The sequence below is a fragment of the Danio aesculapii genome, chromosome 7, assembly GCF_903798145.1.
Source record: "Danio aesculapii chromosome 7, fDanAes4.1, whole genome shotgun sequence".
In the NCBI taxonomy this organism is placed as follows: Eukaryota; Metazoa; Chordata; class Actinopteri; order Cypriniformes; family Danionidae; genus Danio; species Danio aesculapii.
In genome coordinates, this window is record NC_079441.1 from 34,153,987 (window position 1) to 34,180,217 (window position 26,231).

Below are 26,231 nucleotides of genomic sequence, written 5' to 3' on the forward strand. Positions count from 1 at the left end.
ACATTGTCCAACAAGGGAGTGTACCGAGTTGAGAAAGTCCATACTTCAGCAAACAGTGTCCAGTTATTCGCAAGCACCGATGCCCGATTTAAGAAAGATTCATTCGAGTCGACTCCTTTCAATGGGCTTAACAAACAAGTTTTGATCAAATCAGTTCGAGCACCCGAATCGGTTCTTCACAGTAATGTTTCCAAAAAGTAAAGAGGTCAAAAAGGCGTAAAATTAAGTAAAAATGTACACTTGGTACATGCTAAATCCACATTTCAAACAGTGCAGCTAAAAAACGTTTCTAATTCCAACAAAGAGTATCATGAAAGCATTTAAAGAACCAAGGGGGAAAAAGAAAAACAAAAAAATGTGCACTTGTGCACTGCAAAAAATGCGTTTCTTTACTTAGACTTTTGTCTTGTTTCTAGTCCAAATATCTATAAATTCTTAAACAAAGAAGCCTTTTCTTGACAAGCAAAAACTGCTTTTTAACTGCTCATAACGCTCTTCGATATTTCAAGTAATTTAAAATGATAATTTAGAATGTTTATTTGCGGAAAATATCAAGTTTGATTTAAAATGTTCCTCGTTTTCATACCTCAATTGTTATGAATTAAATGTATGTAAACTATTTATGTAATATACAATATGGGATATTTCAGACCTGAAGAGAACATCTTTATTTATTGATTGATCTGTTGTTCTTTTTTTTCTTTCTTTTTTCTCTTTTTGCAAATAAATGCGCTACATAATAATATTCCTACCTGAAAAAAGATCCTGGTTGCCTTAAATTTTTAAGCTGAATCAAATTAACCTTATGAGTCCATTGACCTTATATTATGATAACCTGACTTAAAACAGCTTCTGTAACTTATAAAATTAAGTTAGAACATTGACATAGTTTAATAAGTTACAATGAACTAAAAACATATGCTGTCATGACTAATTGATCATATCATTTTTACAGTGCAGTAGTTGTAAAACAAAACACTAAAGGCAAATACTAGCGAGAACGTATATAATAGCTTTGAAGTTCTCTTCATTTTTTTTGGAAAGGGGATGTAGAACTGCTTTTTTTGTTCAATCAACCACACGATGTCGCTGTTTGCCTAAATGAGACATCTGAGAAATAGCAAAATAGCAAATTCTAAACACTGTTTAGAAAATTAAAAGTTATGGTAGAATTCAATGTAAAGGATAATTATTATTTATTTTGAAACATAGTGACAAAGTGCACAAAGCATATAGAAAATAATAAAAAATAAAACATTACAAATATAAACAGATTGCATGTCAATTAAAAAACTACAAAAAAGTAATTATATAAAAAAAGAGTACAAATGATTATTAATAATCAGCTTTTCATGATACTTGCTTGACATGAGTCCATCATGCAACAAACCCTATACAGTCTTCAGGCAGCCCGTGCCATGAATCTCTCTGTACCATGAGATGAAAGAAACAAACATAAAATCATCTGCTTTGACAGTTGTTTGGTCTCTGTTTGTATACATTTGTCATGTATAAAATTCATCCTTTAATTAAATGCAGGAATGTTTATTGGATGGTATTTACTACAAAATAAAACATGAATTAAGTCTTTAATCTTTTTCATATCAGTACTAGCAAAACATTACATTGTGCTTTTTACATACTGCCTGGATTCAGTTATTCTGTGCAAATAAAAAAAGAGATCCATCTCACTGATACATTTTACATGTACATGGGAAATGTCAGAAGTCCTCTTTAAGTCTGATGATATACATGTAAGGTTATATTAAGGAGTGCACTAAACCTTTTATATTTAAAAATAAAGAAAAATATCACACATTATGACAAAACAATGAAAACAACGGTCCTGTTTGCTTATTGTTGGTCCAGGCAGTGAAGCTTACCAGGCCTCTCTGGTTAGTAAAAAAGGGTTATAATCTAAGAGGCTCTGACTAACCAAGAGGGGCTGAATGGTAAATTTGAGTGCTGTCATTTCTGGCCTTGTTTATCGAGTGTTGAAGGGCATGGAGCTGAATGGTCTGTCGAGGTTCAGCAGCGCAACCAGTCCTTTTTGACCTCGCCGACTTTGATAATTTTCAGAGTGCTGTCATCCATTTTGAGATAGTGGGAGTCTTTGAAGAAGTAGCTGTGACCTAAAAATATTTCATACGTGTTAATAACACATTAGAAATGTGCAAAACGGACCAACTTCAATGAAAACACATAAACCTGTACAGGTTTTTGAAAATTAATGTCTAAATCTTTTTTAAATATGCCTCATGCTCACTACTGTAATATTCTAAAATTAATTAAACATTATGCAATATTGTTTTTGGTTTTTAAATGAAATTGGCTAATATATAAATAAAAACAGGGTTTCTGAAGGTTTCACCAAGTTACATTTAAGACTATTTAATACATTTTTAAGACCACTATGAATGAAATTTTAGACTTAAACAGTGCTAAATGCTAAGGATTTTTTAAAAAAATATCCCAGTTGGTAAAGATTTTCACTTGCCCTATCAAAAAATTATCCAAATTAATCAATTACAAATTTTTCATATATACTACTACTACTAATAATAATAAGTATTACTTTTAAATATATCTATTTACAAACCCTATAACCCTTACCAAGAATAGAACAAAACATAGCTGTCAATTACTTCAGTCTACAATAATAATAATAAAAATATCAATCAGGCCAGTATACTCAGCAGTAAATAAATGAAGAACTTTTGAGCAATTGTCACTTTAAGGAAAGTAATTAAATGCTATTTTTAAATAAAAAGTTCTATTGTTTAAATAAAAAGTTTTATTGAGATGGACTGTTGGTGATTGTATGGGCGTTAATGGCCAGATTGGGTAACTATACATCAACAAAGGAAAATTAGGACCTGTTAAAAAAAGATTTAAGACTTACAACACAATATTTCAGTAGATTTGAGACTTCTTAAGGCCTAAAATTTAGCCTTTGAGATTTAAGACATTTTAAGACCCTGCGGATACCCTGTAAAATAATTTAGTAAAAGTATTTTACATTGTGCCACCATCAGATGGCAACAGAGACTGTCTTATGCTAAATTAAATCGTCCAAAAAGAATTTTTATTTTTTTGTTGTTGAATTTGAAACCAGTTCAGCTGTTGAAGGCATACAACACTTTCCTCATTGGCCATTCAAACAAATGCTTTTTAAAGTGATCTGGAGACGAGTTTGACCTGAAGAACGAATATAGAAAGTAATCACAGTCTCTCAATCAATGGCTGGATTCCAAAAATAGGCAGCTAACTTCTTAGAGCTTTGGTGTTAATTAAAGGAACATTCGCTCACTACAATACTAACTTCTTGCCAGAAATGCCATCGAAAGTGGAAAACGTTGGTCAACATGTACAATTGCACACAACATGTTTCCCAAATGTTGCTTTGAGATGCCATCTTGGTTTTTTATTTTAGCTTAACTGTCAGAGAAATGGAACACAGAATTTTGGGATATCATAAAAATGTAATCAGAAGAAAGTATGTCTGGAAACAGAAAATAAAGCAGAATTTGGATTTGGCTTTGATATCTTCTTGTGATTTTAGAGCTTTCAGGTGCAGCCAATCTCTTTTCTTGCATATACAATATATATTCGCATAACTACACCTACCAGCCACATTATTAGGTACACCTTACTAGTACCGGTGTAGCAGTTGATTCTGTTCCTTTCTGGAATTCCAGTTCCCACTCTACAAAGCGTGTCGGCTAACAGCGTATGCTGACACACCCAAACACAAGTGGATGTATGGAAAGCAAAGTGGTATTTTTTCCAAGCTTAAAAATGAAAAGGACTAACACAACTGTAGGCCTACGCGCAATATTAAACTAGGGTGCATAAACTCAGACATAAAAAAAGCTGAGAATACAAACAGAAACCACAGAAAATACGTAATGGGAGCGTAAGATTAATTTTATTACGCTACTTTGACATAGAAGACATGAAAGTGTTGTCAACACTTTTGTTCCTTTTCGCTTTTCGGTACATCCATTTGTGTTTGGGTGTGTCGGCATATACTGTTAGCGGACAAGCTCCATAAAGGGGGAACTGAAATTCCAGAAGTGAACAGAATCGTCTGTTACACCGAGTTGGACCTATTTTTGCCTTCAGAACTGCCTTAATCCTTTGTGGCATAGATTCCACAAGGTACTGGAAATATTCCTCAAGGATTTTGGTCCATTTTGACATGATAGCGTCAAGCAGTTGCTGCAGATTTGTCCGCTACACATCCATGATAAGAATCTCCTGCTCCACCACATCCCAAAAGTGCTCTATTGTATTGAGATCTGGTGACTGTGGAGATCATTTGAGTTCAGTGAACTCATTGTCATGTTCAAGAAACCAGTCTGAGATGATTCGCGCTTTATGACATGGCGCATTATCCTGTGGGAGATAGCCGTCAGAAGATGGGTACACTGTGGTTATAAAGGGATGGACATGGTCAACAACAATACACAGGTAGCTGTGGCATTGACATGATGCTCAATTGCAACTAATGGGCTCAAAGTGTGCCAAGAAAATATCCCCCACATCATTAGACCACCACCAGCCTGTATCATTGATAGAAGGCAGGATGGATCAATGCTTTCATGTTGTTGACGCCAAATTCAGACCCTACAACCCAGCCTGTTGCAGCAGAAATCGACTCATCAGACCAGGAAACGTTTTTCCAATATTCTATTGACCAATTTTGGTGAGCCTGTGTGAATTGTAGCCTCAGTTTCCTGTTCTTAGCTGACAGAATTGGCACCTGGTGTGGTTTTCTGCTGCTGTAGCCCATCTGCCTCAAGGTTTAACATGTTGTGCGTTCAGAGATGCTCTTCTGCACATCTCGGTTGTAACAAGCGATTATGTGAGTTACTGTTGCCTTTCTATCAGCTTGAATCAATCTGGTCATTCTCCTTTGACCTCTGGCATCAATAAGGCATTTGCGCCCACAGAACTGCCACTCACTGGATATTCTCTCTTTTTTGGACCATCCTCTGTAAATCCTTGAGGGTCCTTGTTGTGTGTGTGAAAATCCCAGTAGATCAGCAGTTTCTGAAATACTCAGACCAGCCCGTCTGGCACCAACTACCATGCCACATTCAAAGTCACTTAAATCACATTTCTTCCCTATTCTGATGCTCAGTTTGAACTGCAGCAGATTGTCTTGACTGATTTGGTGCTTCTTGCATTGCTGATTATTTTTCCCATCTTACTGTAGTACTTTTGATCAATTTCCACTGGAATTGCTGAATATTTATTTTACGGTAAAAAAAAAACCATCAAGAAAAGAAATTACTGAGGTAAACTATGATGTCAATAAAACACTAAAAAATGATGTTAACCTTAAACAGGTTAACCACTGCCTCTATTTATCAGAAACTTTTTTGAAGCATGAGGTCTTTTTCACAACCCAGAGAGTTTGTTCTTGCTTGTGTAAACGCACACACACACACACGCACACACACGCACACACACGCACACACGCGCACACACACACACACACACACACACACACACACACACACACACACACACACACACACACACACACACACACACACACAGAGGAACCTTTCAGACATCACACAGGCCTGCTCTATGAGGTGTTTGTGTGTGTGTGTGCGCATGTGTACCTGTAAGAGTGTACAGTAAATGTGTTAGTGACAGAAGGAAAGAGCTGGGTGGTTGTAAAAACATGTATGTTAAGTAAATTCCCGTAAAGCTAAATGAAACCAGAGCACCTTGCGTAAAACTTGCGTGATAAATCTTTTACCCCTTTTCTTTTCAGCTTTACTCTTATGTAGAGTTTTATGTGCTCTTCAGACTGGAAAAAACTCCTCATCTTGAGCAGGGGGGAGCATATAGCTGTTTTTTGTTTTTGCTGAAGGCTTAATGCCAGCTGTAATTGGGATGGAGTTAAGTTCCAAGAATCCTCTACCAGGCTCTACTTTGCTCTGATACAGGAACACTGTAGACTACACTGCGAATGTTTTAAAACAAATCAGATATATATGTCAAAACTCACAGAATGTAGGAGAGAAAGAGGAAAGGAATGAGACAAAAGGTTATTTAATGTTAGAGGTTAAAATGGTTACTTTAAAAAAATATTTTAAACAATTTAGACATTCTGTTAGTGCCTTTGCAACTGCCAATATACTATTAGCAGGGTATTAGCAAACGGTTAGGTTAGGGATGGTAAATCAAGTTAATGTATTTGTAAAGTTACTTAGATTCAGCAGAATGTATGGTGGAGCATCAAAATGAAGGGTTAGTAGTTTAATATTCATGCAGTGTTTCTCAACTGGTGGCTCACCTCAGGAAGAAAAACAAAAACCTTGTTTCCAGCTCTTAGCATGCACTCTTCAATTGTATGTGAAATTGAGGCAGCAAATGTATAAAGTATCTCTTCATTATAAATAAAGCAAACTTATGATGATGCAATGTTGAAGTCATGCATTAAATTCCAAAACGATGTGCATGCTTTTAATCATGAGCAGTTTCTGTATGTTTCCTTACAACCTCACATTGATGTTGTGTACTTAACTTGTTGCTTTCATCACCCCAAAATGGCACATTATTTTTATTTTATTTGTATAAGTTTTTATATTGTTTTAAACCATTTTTGGCTCATACCAACCAAAAATAGTAGTCTTCAGTATTAGTCATATTCATTAAGTGTTTACACTGTAAAAAATGCTGGGTTCTACACAATTTACTCATGTTGTCCTAACACAAATTGATTTTTCATTCGTTCATTCATTTATTTTCCTTTGGCTTAGTCCCTTATTTATCAGGGGTCGCCACAGCGGAATGAACCGCCAACTTATCCAGAATATGTTTTACACAGCGGATGCCCTTCCAGTCGCCACCCAGTACTGGAAAAGACCCATAAACTCGCATATTCACACACTAAAGCCAATTTAGTTCATCCAATTGACCTATATCGCATGTCTTTGGACAGTGGGGGAAAATCCATGTGAACACGGGGAGAACATACAAATTCCACACAGAAATGCCAACTGACTCAGCTGAGACGTGAACCAGCGACCTTCTTGCTTTGAGGCAATAGTGCTAACTACTAAGCCACCATGCCGCCCACAAATTGATAAAGCTAACTTAATTATTTTACAAATTTAAGTGGATTGAACATAAAACAACTAAGTTGTCCCAGAAAAACTCAAGAATTGAGTTGATTCAACTCATTTTAAATAAGTAGTTTTAACAAGCAGCAAAATAGTTTTTTAAGTGTACTTTAAATCTATTATAAAGTGGGATGATACTTGTATGTGGAAACTTGTTGTGATGTAAATACTGTAAGCTTGCTTTTTAATGTAATGTTTTACATTGTTTAGGAACTGGGTCAACTGGGCCAAAATAAAAAAAAAAAAGAGTCTTAATGTCGTCAATGAAAATAACAAAAAAATTATCAATGACTTTTTTCTAAGACTAAGTCAAGACAAAGATCGGACAATATTATTAACAAATTTTTTTAAATTAAAATTCTAATAGTAAAAACTGAATATAGTTTTGGACAGAGTAGTCTGTTTTTATTAAGTTTTTGTTGACTTAGTTTTCTTTGGCTAAAACTAGACAAACCCCTATGATGAAAACCAACTTGAAACATGGGACCGAGACTAAAACTAAAAATAACTGACAAAATAGTTTTGTTAGGCTTAATGACCATAGAAAAACTGTTCTAACCTGAGACCACAGCTCTCATGACTGCTAGTTGTCATAGTTGCAAAGTGACTTAGGTTCAATAGACTTTCTAAAAGTGTTTATTCTCTGCAAAGAAATCCCACAGACAAAGATACATCTGCAGCCAAGCTACCTAGTCATTAGTCTCTTACCATCTCCATTAAGGCTGAGTGCGCCATCTAGGTCATCGGGAACAGCAGTCCAAGAATCTGCAATAATTTTAGGGAAGCCTGGATCCATCTTTTTCTTGGCTTCATTGTATCTGAGGAAAAAAGTGAGCATTTACACATCAAGACCAACACATTTCTACTTTTCCATATTTCTGAAATTCCCAAACACACTTTCAGTAGGCAGGTAGTTTTAAAAGAATGCGTAAACACCAATAAATCTCAGTAAAATTAAACTGTTCAAAGACATTGCAGGAATATTCAGTGAAAATTTGGGAATGTCATTCTATAACGTTAAATAAGCAATAATACATTTGTGAAACTTTGGGAAAAAATCATAATATTACAATGAAAACATACATTATTAGGTCCACTTATTTTGAGATATTTACCTCCAGAACTTATTCCCAGCAAATATGTAAGTCTTTTTGGTCTTGTGGAAGGAGTAAGCAGCATCAATTCTATGTAAATCTGAAGGAAGACCCATGCTGGAGATCTTCTTGGGATATTCTCTCTCCAGAGTACTGGCAGAATATACCCACATCTCATCACCTAGAGAAACAATAAAAGTTTAATACACATTTCTATTGAAGGACACATGCAAAGACAAATGCATGTGTAAAATATTTAAAACAATATTAAAACCTTGCTTCCTGATATGCACTACTGATAAATAAAGGTTTTCTGTGTGCTCATGAAAAATTAGGGGAAACACACAAACACATCTTCATTGTCCATTGGCACTAAATATTGAATCCCATAAACACAGGGTGGAAAATAGTTAATACATAAAACAACAGCTGCAAAAATATAGTAGTTTCAAATAATTTACTAGCATTTACATCCACCTATATGTATACACATTTTAGAATATTGCATCTAATTTATTTATTTAAATGCATTTATGTGTGTGCACAGGATTTTTGTATATACATAACATGTAGTTGACTGTTATTCGTTATAAATTATTATTAGCAGTGACTGGTCATGATTTCATTTCAAAGTAATTAAGTTTACTACATCCTGTATGACACCTGATGAAGGTCATATGAACGAACTTTGTTATTAAATGTTTATTGATATTTTTGTCAATTCTGGAAGTGTACAGGATTAGATGTTTTTCCTTTTTCAGAATATTGCATGCACATAGTGGTTTGAAACCTAGATGTGCGTAAACTTTAAAGATGCACTTTAAAAATGTATACTCTCAATAATTTATTTAGACAATTTTTGTGCAATAAGCACGTGTCCCAAAACTATGATGGAAACACATTGTGGGAATATAAATTTATATTCCAAAGTAATGCAAAGTGTCAGTTTCACAGCATGGCCGTGTAACTTGTTTTCTCTTTTCGGTCAACTGGTCAGGCGGTTTCTGTCTCCAGAACATAATTTGCGGGTCATGCTTTCATGCTACAGAAACCATTTTGTTGATTAACTTGTGTGGTCAGTAGCTGGGCCGGTTTCTACACCTATATGCCAATTTACCTTGCTGACTCCAAAACTGAATTTGCATGCTTTGTTTAGCCATCTCCCCTCCCCCTAAGATAATATAGGTAAGATAATATAGACAGGACATCTTTGTCTTATTTCAGACTTGTGATAAAACTCGCAGACTGCAGACCTCCAATAGGCTCTTGCAGACACATGGACTTCTCGAAGACGCTGTATGACTGCAGATTAACCAACACATCTCAATAAAGGAATTCTGCTTGTTTCGAGTCTCCTGGACTGGGTTCTCTTCTATATTCATTCATTTATTTTTTTTACAACAACATGAACCAAATACATTTCCTGACGTACAACAAAAATTAGATTTTGCTTCAGCAGAATTAATTTGTGATTGCATAACTGGCATAACTGCCTCACACAACTCCTAAAAATCAGACACTGCTAAAGTTCCTCAAGAGTTCCTAAAAAAATCAGACACTGCCTCCAAACTCAAGATAACACAACAGAGTGTGTTATTGCACATGCAAACTCGGTTACTGTAGAGAAAAAAGAAAACAAAAACTAAAAGATCCAAAGTGGTTTCCAGTGATTTCTATTACTTATATATTACAGTAGTTTCCCAGGAAGTCACAATTGTACTCCTACACCCTCTCTATGTTCAATATTGTATTGTATTTTTTGTGTTGTAAAGAAATCTGTGTTATTGAAACTAATGAAGAGAGCAGAAGTCAATGATTTATTTTAAGTATTTAGCCCGACATGTTTGCTGTTCCAAAATATTATAAATGTTTCTTAAAATAAAATAAATTGTGTTTTTTTTTTTTACTCAGACATTTAAAAATAACTTATTTTAGAGCAGTAATCACAATACTGTGAAACCATGGTATTTTTATCCAAGGTTATCATACCATCAGAAACTTATACCGGCCCATGCCTATAAGGCACTTTCAAGACTTATTCATCACTAGATTTTATCAGTACCAGGTCTGGAAAAATATATATATATTCCTTTCATCATCTATTATGCCCCTTTTTACAATATTTAAAACATGTCTCTGATGTACCTAGAGTGTGTATGTAAAGTTCCAGCTCAAAATACCTCAAAATATTTTTTATAACTCTTTGAAACTGCCCCTTTTGGGCTTTGATCCAAATTATTCCATGCTGTTGACTGGCGCTTTAAATTCAAACAAGATTGTGCCCTTTCCAAAAAGGGACAAAGCTACAACACCTATGTGTTAGTGGCAGATTTAAATCAGGACTAACAATATCTTAGTGAAAAAAAGAAGGGCTCAAAAGAAGGGCATCTATGGAGACTCTAGTGTTCTAATTTGTGCATCCTAAAACACCACATTTATAATAGCTCTTAGTTGCTGACATAATCTTCAGCATGTACGGTGTGAAAAGTCTAATGGTGGATGGCTGCTTCTCACTCAGGGCTGTCTATGCTAATGAGGCAGAGATTGTAACTAATGGGTGGGGCTTTCCCCCTCTGATGACATGTACAAAAGAGAGAATGTCAATCAAAGTGTATCTGTTAACGGTTTTTCTTTTATCAAGTATGATTACAATAAATCGAATTAATGATTTTTTACCATTAGAGGGTGACTTTATTCACACATTTTTGCTACACAACTGTGTTTAAACCCTCTATAAAAATTATTTTTGCATGATATATCCCCTTTAACATTGTTCATCTCAAATTAGTACAGATAATATGAAGCCTAATATCAGTATATTTAAACCTCAAGAGCATCAGAACCTGCCCCCAATAGGTAAAGACATGTGTGCACATGCATGGAGAAAATGTATGTTACGTGATTAAATAAAAATATCTGTGAATATTAGAGTTTAAATTTGATAGGGTAATTTGAATCTGTAAAAATATTATTTTGTAACCTGACATAGATCAAAATAAATGGTCAACATTTTTCCTGGGATCTCTTCATGTTTTTGCTATTGCTTTGTAAAGTTTGTGGCTGTAAAATCATATGACCAGAAGAAGTGAACATGGTGTAAAACTTCATGTTAGTGCAGTATCAAACCTGGTTCTTTTTTTCTGCCCTTGGGACAATAAGGAGCATATTGTGGCTTACCTGCAAAGAAGACAGTCCTCTCTTCCAGAGGGTTTTCATAAGCTGCGTCAATTTTCTCCGGAAGTTCACTCCAGAACGTGGCCACCAGCATGGGGCCTGTCGGCTTCTTCCTGGCATCAGCTGTCCTGAAGAGGAATCTATAAAAATATGGGTTAAAGTTAGGCAGGCAAAAGAGTTATGGCAACAATTTGAATGTGCACATAAAAAGGTAAACAGAGAAGACTAAAAAGAGGGAAAGAAAGGGAGAGATAATCAAGTGAGAGAGAGCATGCGTCGCACTCGAGCTACAATGAGGTGATTCACTGACCAGATGTTTCTTATTATGGTTTGAGGAGTGAGTTAAGAGGCAGTTGGACATGTCCAAACTTGCCTGCTGCCCCAGAACAAACCACAAAAACAATACCAACCACCACAGACCTCTTTCCACTGACCTATTTTTCAAAAGGCCAGAACTTTTCAGAAGGCAGAGATTTTTCAAGAGACTACAGCTCAAGCTTCTGTCAGCAGTTTTTTCCAACTTAAAGGGATAGTTCACCCAAATATGGAAAATATACTCACTATTTACTCTCTCTCTCTCTCAAGTGGATTTAAACCTTTATGAGTTTTTTTTTTCTGTTGAAGACTAAAGAAGATTTTTTTGAAGAAAACCGGTCACCACTGACTTCCATAGTAAAAAAACAAATTCTATGGAAGTCAATGGTTACAGGTTTCCAGCTTTCTTCAAAATATCTTCTTTTGTGTTCAACAGAAAGTCAGATATTAAAACAAGTAAAGAATGAGTATATTATGACAGAATTTTCAGTTACTTTGCCTTTAAGATCACTGCATTAGGTTAGAGTTGAACTGTAATCACACATTATGCCCCAAAGCTTCACATCTTGAGCTGCAAACCTTTCAGAACCTCCCTCCATTCAGCCTATGCAATTAAACATGTTATAACAGCACATACTGTAGTTAAAATACAAGTCGAGTTCAGTTCTTATTTGCTGCTGTCCTGTAAATGAACCAATATGAGACAGAAGAAGAATTCATTTTACCAAATGCCTTAGACGTGCCTAACAAATCTGAGCCAACGATTAGATAAAATAAAGACTTTCTGCTGCAGCTGAATAAACAAAACATTAGTGAACTTTTTAGGGGCGAGCTCTCACTGGCCTTACTCTCCTCTCTCTTTTTCTCCATTTTCTCTGTGAAATGGCTTAAACAGCTGTCGCATTCATCCAGCTGGGTGAATATCTGAGATCTGGAGTCATTTTGCCCACACAGTAAAGTGAGACCTGCAGCTTCAGGGATCCACAGATTCACAGAATTACACTGTAATTTGATCATAACTCTGTGATAATGACATTTCCACTGCTTTGACTCTCAGCCTGCACAGGCAAATAATATCCATCAGCGAAAATATGGAGAGACGTTCTGGCAGATTGAGTTTTAGGTCAAACTCCCGTAGGAACAAAACGCAAGAGATCCAGCATGTTAATATTATACCAATAATTTTCAAGTGCATTGTAAGATATTGTGATTCTTTTGTAATAAATCTAGAAATTTTAAAGTCTCCAGATCAAATAACAATTAAGATTACATTATATTACATTCTAATTGTCAAAAATAACTGACTAAAGAAAAAAATAAAAAGATTTCCCAAATGAATAAAAGTGAACAATGTGAGATGAGGAAAATATAACTGAAAATCAAATTATCTTGGAAAATAGGACAAGCAAATGACAAAAGCACTGATGTTTGTGTGTGTATGTGTGTATTTATTCAGTTATATAATTCAAAACAAATAAACTGTAATACAATTTTTAGATTATGAAAATAAAAATGTGCCCTGTAATCTTTTTTTTTTCAAGAGATATTTTTACCGTGTGTAATATCCTAAAACTTAGCATGACCACTTAATGTTTTAAACATTTAATAACTTGATGTGGACCTCTGAATCTTTTTTAAGGTGCTCATGCTGAGAGGATATAAGAGCCCACTAAGCATGATGCAGGAATGCGCTCATAACTAGTATACTGTGTGTGTGTGTGTGTGTGTGTGTGTGTGTGTGTGTGTGTGTGTGGTCCTGTGATGATCTCCATGACCAGCAAACTGGAGGTATATGCAGGAAAGGCTGGCTTATTCATTTAAGAGCTTCTGGTGAAAACCAATGACAGCACTCTTTATACTCGCTTTATATTTGCTCTGGACACTTCTCCAAAATATTCAAATGTGTGACACTTACATATGATTCTCTAAATAGTTTGTGTGGGGCATATTGCAATCAGAAAAATATAAATAAATGTTAATTTAAGTCAAACAGTAAATTACATGTAGATATATATAATGCATACAGATTTGTTTTAGTTGTTTCTCGGGTACCCACATTTTAAGAGGATTAACCCAAGCAACTTAAAGGGATAGTTCACAAAAATAAAAATAAAAACTATTCAGTTTTTTCAGCTATTTATTATTAAAAAGTGTCAATCAATCGGCCATAATGCACCTGCACTGAGTGAGTGGTTTGAGGAGGCACATGCATGAGAGAGAGAGAGAGAGAGAGAGAGAGAGAGAGAGAGAGAGAGAGAGAGAGAGAGAGAGATCCATCGGATATACACACATTTTAGTCAGAACTATTCCAGTCTACTCCAAACACTTGCTTTACTGCCAATAACTGTCCCATCACTGGTAAATAGGGAGTAAATTTTAATTTTGGAGTGATCTATCCCTTTAAATATCATAGTACGCTACCTGAATCAGAGGACGCTACCCAAATGCTACTGTAAGAGAGTGGGTACAGTTTCACAGTTTCAGGCAAATAATTTGTTACAATACTCTTTAAAGGTGAAATGTACTACATAAAAATGCTACATTTCCAAGTTTTATGTCTCCTATAGGACAATGCTTTAAAAAACAACTGTTTGAATGTCTGTAGCAAATGTCAGCAAATTTAGTCTCCCATTAAATATTCCCATTTAAAATCATTCAGACACAAACTATGTGCTCAAAGGACTAAAAAATGCCCCTGATATGGTAATGTCTGTGCTGAGGTATTTTGTTTTTGTAAAGTGGGATCAGATTTGTGGACTTTCCCTTCTCTAGCCAGTCTCACCACCATCATGCTTACTATTTTTCTGAATTCTGAACTAACAATGTGGCTAAAACATCAGCATGATTCCTGTGCTGTTTAAATCGTCATCCTGTTATTCCAACCACTATAAAGCCATTACTCCCATCCATAACGATCTCAAAAAGATATGCTGAAGTTTTTTAATAGGCAGATAAACTGGGTCATGAAGTTTTCCCCAGATGGCCTTGGGGCCATTTCCTGTGCATGCAAGCAGAAAGATTTTGAAACCACTGAAAACAGATGAATTGAGCATTCCCTGCCAGTAAACGCTAAAATGAAGTAACTGCTACCCACAGTTGTGCACCCAGCATTTGCTGCTGTGGAGCATGATGCTCTATTTGACTGGTCAGATTTTTACATATTATAAAAAAACCACAGTATTGTAATCTTGCCTAAATATACAAATAGGTGATTGCACTATTATTTCCAAATCACAGAGAAAATGCATTTATAGTGAAAAATATAATTTTTTTTAAAATGAATACCAGCGACAGGGTGGCACAGTGGGTAGTGCTGTCGCCTCACAGCAAGAAGATCGCTGGTTCGTGCCTTGGCTGGGTCAGCATTTCTGTGTGGAGTTTGCATGTTCTCCCCGTGTTCGCATGGGTTTCCTGCGGGTGCTCCTGTTTCCCCCACAGTCCAAAGACATGCGGTATAGGTGAATTGAATAAGCTAAATTGGCCGTAGTGTATGTGTGTGAATCCAAGAGTATATGGGCATTTCCCAGTGCTGTTTTGCAGCTGGAAGGCATCCGCTGAGTAAAACATATGCTGGATAAGTTGCCGATTCATTCCGCTGAAGTGACCACAGATTAATAAAGGGACTAAGCCGAAAAAAAAAAATGAATGAAATGAGTGCCCTTTATGTATTACCTGTCCTTAAAGAAGAAGATCTCTCCTCTGATCTGGGCTACAGCATCAAATATGATGTTTTCATTACATACATCCATTGGTGTGACTGGTGGGGTGTGAGTGGGCAATGGTTTGTCTGTTGGTACTCCTGTACAGAGAAGAGTAAAGAAGTCAAAGCACTTTAAATATGATTATAATCAACGTAACATCAGAATTAATCAATACTGAATAGGAAATTTAAATGACCACTTGAAAGCTCTCAGTTTCTGTGAATTTACTAAGAATTTGTTGTTTTTTAATAACAGACTGATAGCATTTCTTTCTGATTTAAAATACAAATATTAGGAGCATTTTTCTTTTTTTTTTCTTTGCCTAAAACAAACATTTTAATCTGTTGTGGCTGAAAATAAGAGTTATGCCAGCAAATATTGCTCCTGAAGTTAAAACACTGGTATTGTGTTGTCTAAAAATTCATATAAACATGTCTGAAATCATGGCATATTTTTTTGCTTTGCTCATTTCTCATTTTTTTGCTCCAAGCATCAACATTTGTAATTTACATGAAGAAAAAATGTGATCAGTAATTTGCAGGGGGAAAATGGATTTACTTAAAAACATAACTAGGTAATGATTTACTATGTACTTATTTACAATGTACTGTAAATCCGGAGAAACTAATTATTTCCATTGCTATACATCATCTTCATGTCACACTCACCATAGAGCTCCTGGATGCCTTTAACATCATCATCAGACAACCTTAAGGTTTTGGTGAATGTGTAGATTGGAGCCATGAGAGCTCCGGGGTCCTCAGAATGCTCTAAACCCAAGGCATGGCCAAACTCATGGGCCGCCACAAGGAATAGACTGTAGCCTGAGAATAACAGATGCTAATATATTAAACTGACTTAAGCTACATAAAAAAGTATATAGGATCACAACAGTAACCCATAAAAAAAAAAAAAGATGAGACAGTGACAGGAAGTGGGTAAAAATGCTTTTGTATGGCAATAAAGAACAGAATATTTTTTTGTCGAGCTTGAAATTATATAAACAATCACACACAAGGATCAAAAAATATTTCTGTGCCACCTTGATCAGGACAGAAGCCCCATTTGCGGTCGTCATCAAAGCTTTTGGTGACGGCACACCACATTTTCCCATCATTGCGCCCTGATGTGGTGCAGGAGTCGTAACTTTCGCCCAAGAATTTGAAGGGGAACACACAGGGTGCTCCATCTGAATTTCCTCCTGATGTTGACATTGCTGTGCAGAAAATCAAATACAATTAATGAATACAAAAACACCTAAAAGTTGTGAATGGCAAAATAATCATTAGAAAAGCTTACAGATAAAACATTTGCAAAGTTTTTGAGATATTGTTTGAGATCTTGGTTTGAAATGAAAATAAAGTCATTAATATGACCTTAATGAAATATAATCAATGAACGTAAACACATTTAGACATTCTGTTTACTATTGCTGTTTACATTGCTCCTACGTCAACTAACTACCAGTTTGTTAGCTTAGGTTAAGGTATTGGGGTCTAAGTATTTCCTTGCCTAGTTACCTAAAGTCACTTATAGTTAGGGCCAGACAGAATCTGCTGACATTTTTTTCTATTTCTGAGCAGAATATTGTAAAAAATCTGCGGATTTATGCGGAATTATTTTGGGAGTATCGTAACTAAAAACTTAATATGTTAAATAAAAAAATTATACATTTTTAACTTTTATTTAATGTTTACAATGCAAATCCTATTAGATCCATTTATTTGGTGAACAAAGCAAGCCTCTCATATAATATATCTACCATATATCTACTAAAAGGCAGAAATGATTACTTTACAAACTGTATTGTAAGTAAATCATATGAACGTTTTCATATTAGTCAGTAATAATACTGAAATTAATTTAGAAACTGAATAAATATAAATTTACACATTCACACACAACTAAATAAAAACACTCAATGATGGGCTGAAAATTTGCGGGATTCTGCACGTGCAGATTCCGTGTGGGTCTACCTATAATCAAAGTACCTACCAAAGTAGTCACTATATGTTAAGACTTTTAGTTGACATGCAGTTGCAAAGTTACTTAGGTGCTGTTTAAAATTGTGATTTTTCATCTTAAAATGTAATTTTACATTGAAAACGCTCCTTATCCAGACTAGCATTTTTATTGCACTTCAGAAAAGCAAACTCCATTCACACTATACAAGCCAAAAATGCATAATGCAACCATTCACGCTTACTGGGAATGCACATATTTTGCCGGCATCCATACTTGCTTTGGTATGGACCAATCAGGTAATGATCCTCAATAGTCCAGAAGACCAGTTAAAGAGTGATTGTAGATAGCCATGCCTCTGTTTTCAAAAAATCTGCATTTTAATCTCAGCATTTCCAAACTAAAACAGGGATCTTTAGGGGTTTTAAAATGCATGTTTTTTGCCAGTTTAAGATGCCAGAGTAGTGTGGATGCCAGCTGTAACCTTAACAATACATAGGCGTTTTAAACAAAAATTACCAAAAAAAAAACAAAATAAAAATAAAAATGCATTATTGTAAACAGCACCTTATTGTTAACAGAAACTCTAAATGGGACCATACAAAGTGAAGTGTTACTATTAGAGATTTGTTATACTTTACTATAATATTATATTATTAACATTGAGATATACAGTTATAGTTATTTGATACAGCATTTTGTATATTTTGTATATTTTGTGATGTTATATTATGTACATGACATTTCATATGTTAACTAATGCCATACGTCATATGTATGCATAAGCAACAGGGAAAAAGATAAGAAAGATAGAAGGGGCTTGACGGTAGTCTTTTGACCAATCTTCGAAACCATATTTAAATTGAAGCTTGAAAAGTGTAAATAGTTCTTCCGTTTTTGAATTTTTGTTGTATCCTGACAAACGAAAAGTAAACTGTTACATTGCAAGTTTATGGTTTTACGCATCAAATCCTTTGTGCCGAGTCCCTATGGAAATGGTCGAGAACTGGAAGGAATAGATCGTCAATACAGTTACAAAATGAACAAATACAACTAAACCAGCAACCAACTACTTAACAACAATTAAAACACTCAGAAGAGACACAAAAGTAGCTGTGTTTTCTGTCTGTTGTAATTAAGTGTGTGTTTCTGTTTTTCACTTATGATGTCACAAGCTATAACGCAAGCAATAATTAGTGGTAAACGCGCATATTAGATCACTGCATCTAACCCTAAAGAAAAACTACAGGAAAGAGAAACATCAGGGAAGAGTCCTTTCAATCACACAGACACAACAGTCTGAATCACACTGACTCGACAGTCTCAAAATGAAGGTCACACCAGTTTAATGGCATAAACAGAGCTGTGTTTTGTTAAAGTTCAGCTAAAGTATGGGTCTGTGGTCCAAAAACTCCAATTTAAAGTGACGGCTTGTACCATACTTGACTTCAGCGCGCACGCACACACGCGCACAAATAGGAAGAGAGGTCTGCATTCCCAGGGAATTGCAACCAGATGAGGATTTCTGTGCTCCTGCTTTGCTTATGCCAAATCACTAACACAATGGAAAATATACCGTAATAATAAGAAGAGAAACTTTTACAGTCTGCTGGAAACTGAAGAGTGGATGGAGCAAATAACTGACCTTAAAAACCAAATGCATTACTGATCTAAGGCCTTTAATACAATTTATCTTTTGATTGCATTATTGTATGTCCACTTGGATAAATGATCTTAATGTACATCTAAACATTTGTTGTTTACATCATACTTTTTTGTAAAGCTGTCAGGAAGAGCATGCATTACAAAAAGTGCCACATACAGTCGAAGTAAAAATAATTAATACTGCTTTGAAATGTAATAGCTGTACATAATAGATTTCTAGCTATTTTGTAAGATGCTACCGTTTAGCTTTAAGTGCAACTTAAAGACCTGGTTAGTTAGGTTAACTAAGCAAGTCAGGAATTTTTTTTTAGTAAGTTATTGGATAACAGTGGTTTGTTCTGTAGCCAATTGAAAAAAAAATTCAATAATGGGGCTAATAACGTTGATATAAATTTGTATATATTTATTTATTTTAATAAAAATTTATTTATAGCAGCTAAATTTAAATAAATTAAATCCCTCTTAATAAAATGCTGTAAATATCATAGGAGGGCTAATAATTTTGCCTTTAACTATATAAATACAACTCATAACGCATTGAACAATAAACAATATCATAAACACTAGAATCTATATATTTTCTTTACATATATGTTTACTTACAGCATTGAAAATAAGTACTAAACACTTCATGTTTTTTTCCTGGGAATAATATTTCTAAAGGAGCTGTTGACATGGAATTGAACAAGATTTGGGTAAAAACCCAAACAATAGAACATAAAGATAAAACAAAACAATAGAAAATGTGTAATAACAATGAAATGACACAAGGACAAAGTACTGAACTACTGAAACGTATTTAATACTTTGTATAAAAGGCTTGTTGGTGATGGCAGCTTAAAGACGGTTCTCCTGTGTAGAAGGTGTGAGTTTTTCACAGACTTCAACAGTGTAAAAATATTGATGGTTCTGTTGGTTTCGTCTATCAAATCTGATCTTTAATTTGTACATTACATTAGATTCAGGTCAGGTGATTGGCTGAGCCATTCTATAGCTTGATTTTCTTTCTCTGAAAGCATTTGAGAGTTTCTTTGGCTGTGTTTTGGATCATCGTCTTGTTGAAATGTCCACCCTGGTTTCAACTTCACCTCCTGATAATGTAGATGTTGGACTGAAGCAACTAATATTAACTTACAATGGCAAAGGACTGAGGGTTGCTGAATAACTACTGAGAGATTTCATCTGCTGTCTGAGCATTCACTGCCTTTCTACACATCCCTTTCTTCATGTGTTTAATACTTTTTCCCAGTGTTGTTTTATTTTATTATGCATATTATGCAATTTGTAAACTAATTAGATTTGTTTTCGTTGCATATTTGGATTTCTTTGGTTGCTACCAACATCCGGGGATAATTTAAAATCAACAGCACTTGAACACCACAAAATGGTGACATGTTCAATACTTATTTCACCCTCTGTATATGTCTATACTTATACTTTATATTAGTATATGATTTACATACTGATGTATTTAATAGTACCATTTAAAACTTCAAAAATCCAGTCAAAACAGTAGCAAAGCAGTTGGTTTTCTAGTTTAATCAATTTTAAAATTGTATTTATTCTTCTTATTCAAAGTAGAATTTTCAGTAAACATTACTTCACAAAACTCACACAATCCTTCAGAAATCAGTACAATATTCAGATTTCAAGAAACAATTCTTATAATCAATTGAATATAAACTGAAAAGTTTGAGCTGCTTATTGTTTATTGTAAAACCATTTTTGTCTGCAGCAAGTAACATTGAATTGTAGGTTTAGGTTAGATTTATTTTTGACTGACCTGTCTCAGGACAGAATCCGTAAGTCTTGTCCTGGTCATAATCTTCAGTGGTGGCACACCAGCGGTATCCATCATCCCTGCCTGAGGTGGTGCAACTATCATATTTGTCACCCTGGAATGTGAAAGGGAACTTACAAGGGGCTCCATCTGCATTTCCACCCAATGTAAACAGGACTGCAATAAAGGAAGGAACACAAAACTCGGTGAGTCAGTGATTATGACACACCATATTACAGTCATGATACTGTGTGTGTCACATTTCTTCCCAAACTAAGTCTGAGCAGTAACCGTCTGAACCTTGCGTCACTTTGGCTAGGAGCAAAATTGTCAAATTATATTGTACTTTAAAACTAAAGCACAAAGAGTACTCACGCTCATGGGGACAGAAGCCATACTTTCCATCATCATCAAAGTTGTATGTGGTGGAGCACCAAAGGAACCCATCATCTCGACCCTGAGAGGTGCAGCTGCTGTACTCTTTACCCATAAACAGGAATGGAAACTTACAGAACTCGCCCTCAGCATTACCATACTTCACCTTTACCACTATATCAGAAGAGAGAGAAAGAGAGAGACCATTGTACGACATTAAACAATCAAAAACTATTACTTAAACATAAAGAGACTACAAGTGACTAGAATAAAGACATTTGCAGATACCTTGTCCTTCTCCTAAAGTCCACTGCTCATCATCATCAAAGTGAGAGTCTCCTCCAATACCAGGTCCAGGTGCAAATGCATGAGCCAGCAGACCATCCTTGCCATCAAATGGGTAACCATCACCATGTTCTACACAAAACAATTCCACATTTACCTCAAATATTTATTTTAATCCAGTGCAGTGTTTTGGGCACATAACCAGAGATTTAAGGCCATGTGACCACCTAATCTTTTTTGCGGTGTTGAAACGCGGGTGATCTGTGCGCTTCTCTAATGGTCGAAGCAAGACATTAAGTGCTCGTCGCATGGTCAGCGCCTGGTTACGTTGTCAGCTTTTTAAAAATTAAAATAATAATAATAAAATAACTTCAGGGGACACATGCCCTAAATGCTCTGCTAACCTCCAAAAACATAAATACTCATGATTTCTGATCATTTCTTTATTCTGCTGAGTACAAAAGATGGTGTTTTTAAAAATACTTGCAACCAAACAGTTGACGGCAGCCAATAACTTCCATAGTGGGACAACATAATATGGAAGCCAATGGTAATCAACTGTTTGATTTGACAAGCATTCTCTAAAATATCTTCTTTTGTGATGACAGAATTTTCATTTTGGATGAACTATAACTTCAAGAGGGGTCTATTGTTTTAATTAAAATGTACAGCTTACTCTGGAAAGATTTAGACTGTGACAATTTTCTAACTGCTGGTGTGTTTTTCGTAATTATCTTGCACAGCGAAGATAACCACAATGTAGATCAGCCTCCGAGGCAAATAAACTTTAAAGATTTTTCAAAGTGACTGTGGTTAGTTTGTGACCTAGTATTTAAAAAATGTAACAGCTTTGATTCATCTGGGATCAAGAAAAAACGCTGACTGAAATAATCTGAGGTTTCAGTAACTTAGTAACTTGACCAAAAACATTTTTCAGAAAGACAGACAAAAGATTTTCGGGAATACCATTTCGGCCAAAGTTAATCATGATGTCGGCTTCTCCATCCATGATTCTGGAAAATTTCAGAGGTGTGACGTCACTCCAGACCTTAAACGCACGATAGAAAGCATCATCGATTGTATCTTCATCCAGATCTGGGGTGTGCCCTAAGATTCTGTTGAAGAAAACAATATCAGCTTTACTTGACTTTCCAGTTAATTTTTCCACATTTTTGGAAAATACAAAAATATTTGTTATTCCTCATGTTTTTATTTCTATTCATGTACTTTTATATTTAATATTCATATTTAGTATAATAATTATTTAATATTGTTAGTTAACTCAATTACTTATCATTTTGCTGCATTTCCTTTTTGCTCAAAAATGCATCAGTATATAAAATCCTGTAGTCAAAAACTCTCTAAGACAGTATTTTAAGCAGTAAATGATTTGATACAAAGTATGCATCCTACACTTTCCTATTTCCCTGCCAAGAAATTTATTTACCAAAATGATCTGCTATCAACTCTTTTTTTTTTTATCTCAAAGAGACATAGGGATGCTCAACAATGCATCAGAGCCAGCATGTCCCATCATCATTAGGTTATTATAGATGATTCACACACAGTGATGAGAGGACAGCTGGTTATACTGACCACTTATAGTGTGCAATATGGTTTCTTTCTCCTAAGTAGGGAGCACTGCTTCAAAACAAAATCAGGACTTTCAAATCCAAGCCTGTTCTGGCATTACAAGGGCCTCTAATGGTCCCTACAAAAAAAGGGAGCAACATCAAAAAAATCTTATAGCTGATATTTTATGAATTACTATAAAAGCCTTCAAAGCATTTCAATAGTTATATAAAAGCACAGGGTGAACTACTCTTATGCTGACCATGCAACACAAGTGATAGCATTAAACTCTGACAAAACAACTGGCATTTACAATGACAACAAGGAATCTTCCATGCAGCCGCCATCACAACAATATCAACAACACAAGGTTGAATGCCCAGTGCTTTTGCCATAGTCTGACAGGTTAGGCAACACATTTAATGACACTTTCTTTGTGTGAGCACTCTTATCTAAACGGCCAATGAATGCTAACTCTGCTTCTGGCAATTATGCATCTTTGATCTATGCTATACAATATACTAGTGCCAAAACACAAAGCAGCCTACAAGCACAGTATAGTAACTGATAATACAGAGAAGCTTAGTTAATTAGTTAATGTACAATATGAACAGAATAATTAGTTTTATATATTTTTATGAATATCACACATATGTTGCATTTAATATATAATTCATATATATTTCTTAAGTTAAATCTAGATAAAAGTTACAACTAAAAACATTTATAAAAGAGATGCGTTTTAAAAATATATTATAAACACACATATCTTTGAAACTTAAATATAATAAATACATTATATGGAACATATTACCAGCAATAATAAGATATTACTGTTGTCACTGCTTCTTCAGGTTAACTTCCAGTTGAAGATGGAAATGGAGGCCTTTCATTACTTCCTTTTGCCAAGTGCATTCCAAATAGCTTCATTATGACACAATAGTGCCCTTCTCACTCCAAAGACCTCATTTTGAATGGTCTCTCCTTCAAGGTGAGTTGGAAATTACAGTGTTTACTTATGATTTATATAAAGCTTAACATGTCAATGCATTTTTAAAAGATAGTAAGGGTTAAATTAAAAAAAAACTGATGCTGGCAGAAAATCTAAGGCTGAGCCATTTCCATACGGGGTCCAAACTTTTTACTTTGTACTGTAAAACAACATAGTTGTGGTCATCGTGACTCATAAAACGGAAACTGTAAGGACATGCAGCCCAGAAAATATCCTCAAGATCCCAACTTAAGCTTTTCACAACAATAAACTGTTGATCTTTTATTGAGTTTAATTATTTGCCAGTTCTTTTACAGTAAGTCTTTAGTCATAGCCAAACTTTTCTTGCATATTCTGTCATCAGCACAACTTTTAGATTTCTGTTCTTTTTTAAGATCCACCAACATACAGTAGCCACAAAACTCCCACTGGGAACATTCTTGAAAGATATGTTGGATTTGTCCTCTGTATTTTAAAATGACAAACTGGCTCAAAAATGTCACTGTTTTCAATCTTTTCTTGTTAGGGAAATTCTTACTCTCAAGCTATTAAAAGATCACATTTTAATATGCTAATGAAAGAAATATAAAATGTTTTTATTTAAGTTAAGCCTAAATTGTACTGTTTTCTACTGAACTTTAAAAAATATTGATAGTGTGCACATAGTGTGTGATAGTGGTCAACATGCAGTATTCGTTAGAAAGATTATTTTTTTCTTGCACATTTTTTCTCTTATAGTTATGAATTAATCACATTTATATGTACTCAATTTAATTATAATTGCATAAATCTTTGATTTTCTACAACAGACCATGCATGTGTATGTGCATACTAGTCTAATCATTGCATATGTGTCATGAAGATAGTACACAAATGCATAAAACCAAAGCATACTTTGGGCTTTAGAATGAGCGACAAACAGTGGGGAGCCTAGAAAACACAAACCTGTAGGTAACATTTTTTTGTCCCCACTTGGGCTTCCTGTGAAAGAAATTGTAATTGGCCACATCAGGAACCCCACATCGTGGTTTCTTCATGATCTCTACTGTCTTCTGGTCAATCTCCCCTGTCTCTGGCAAAGTAAAAAACTTCTGCATTTTCTTCAGCGTGTCCTTCAACACCATCAGATTACACCTGTCTTTAGGGCAGCCATAGAACTTATTTAAGTAGTGCTGTGAAAAAAAGACGAATAAAAATACAATGAAAGTGTGAAGAAAGATATATATATATATATATATATATATATATATATATATATATATATATATATATATATATATATATATATATATATATATAGAGAGAGAGAGAGAGAGAGAGAGAGAGAGAGAGAGAGAGAGAGAGAGAGAGAGAGAGAGAGAGAGAGAGAGAGAGAGAGAGAAGTGTCTGCTTTACTAAAACTATTTACCGCATTCAATATCTTCCTAACCAACATGTAAACACTGTTTGCTTGTGCTTTAGATTTTCCATAGACATCCCAACAATGATTATATCATTATGAAGGTAAATAACAACACCAATATTTTAAATAACAATATAATTATGTCAATAATAACAATACAATTATGTCAATTTTAGTAAAACTGACAGGGACCAAAAATGACAATAATTTAAAAAGTAGAATAAAAATGCCTTGACATTTTCCTTTAATAAGGAAAATAATTATTACAGGCCTATCCATAACGAGTAATAAACACTAATAATGACTGTTAACGCCGTCCTAACGGTTTCATTATTGTCGTAAAATGAAAGTACACTCACCAGAGCCACTTCTTTGTCTGTGTGAGCAGTATCATCGCCGGGGAACTTTATGATGGGTGAGGGCGCAGCAAAAGTTTGCAGGGAAGCAAGAAACTGCACGAGGAAAACTTTAAGGACAAAATGCCTACAGCTGAAAAACTTAACGGACATCATGCTGGTACGATTCCGAGATGTCCGGGTATTGAAAATAGGGTGGCGAACAGCCCTTTCAGACGTGTTCTCCAAGCTCCAAGTTTGTTCGACTGCACTGCAAATGCTCTTTCTTTTCCTCAGCGACACATCCTGCTTTCGTGGTCTGTGGAAAGGGTTCTGCTTGCACACGCACTTTCCTGATGCTGGAGCTGGAGAGAGACTGCGCAGCCTCCAGATCCAAGAATTTGGGAGAGCAGTGAAATAGGAGACGGCAGCGGG

The 26,231-nt window shown here is 35.0% G+C and overlaps 1 protein-coding gene across 1 annotated transcript; it reads right to left on the reverse strand.

The window, feature by feature from the left end:
* Positions 1 to 1,179: 1,179 nt before the first annotated feature.
* Positions 1,180 to 26,176, reverse strand: mmp2 (matrix metallopeptidase 2). The gene is made up of 13 exons (XM_056461776.1): positions 25,821 to 26,176; positions 25,005 to 25,231; positions 22,463 to 22,611; positions 21,500 to 21,628; positions 21,212 to 21,385; positions 20,840 to 21,013; positions 16,472 to 16,645; positions 16,098 to 16,253; positions 15,401 to 15,527; positions 11,417 to 11,553; positions 8,261 to 8,420; positions 7,854 to 7,963; positions 1,180 to 2,132 (listed from the first exon to the last, which is right to left on the reverse strand). The coding sequence occupies exons 1-13, from the start codon at positions 25,971 to 25,973 to the stop codon at positions 2,029 to 2,031; spliced, it is 1,974 nt and encodes a 657-aa protein (XP_056317751.1). The 5' UTR covers positions 25,974 to 26,176; the 3' UTR covers positions 1,180 to 2,028.
* Positions 26,177 to 26,231: the final 55 nt, after the last annotated feature.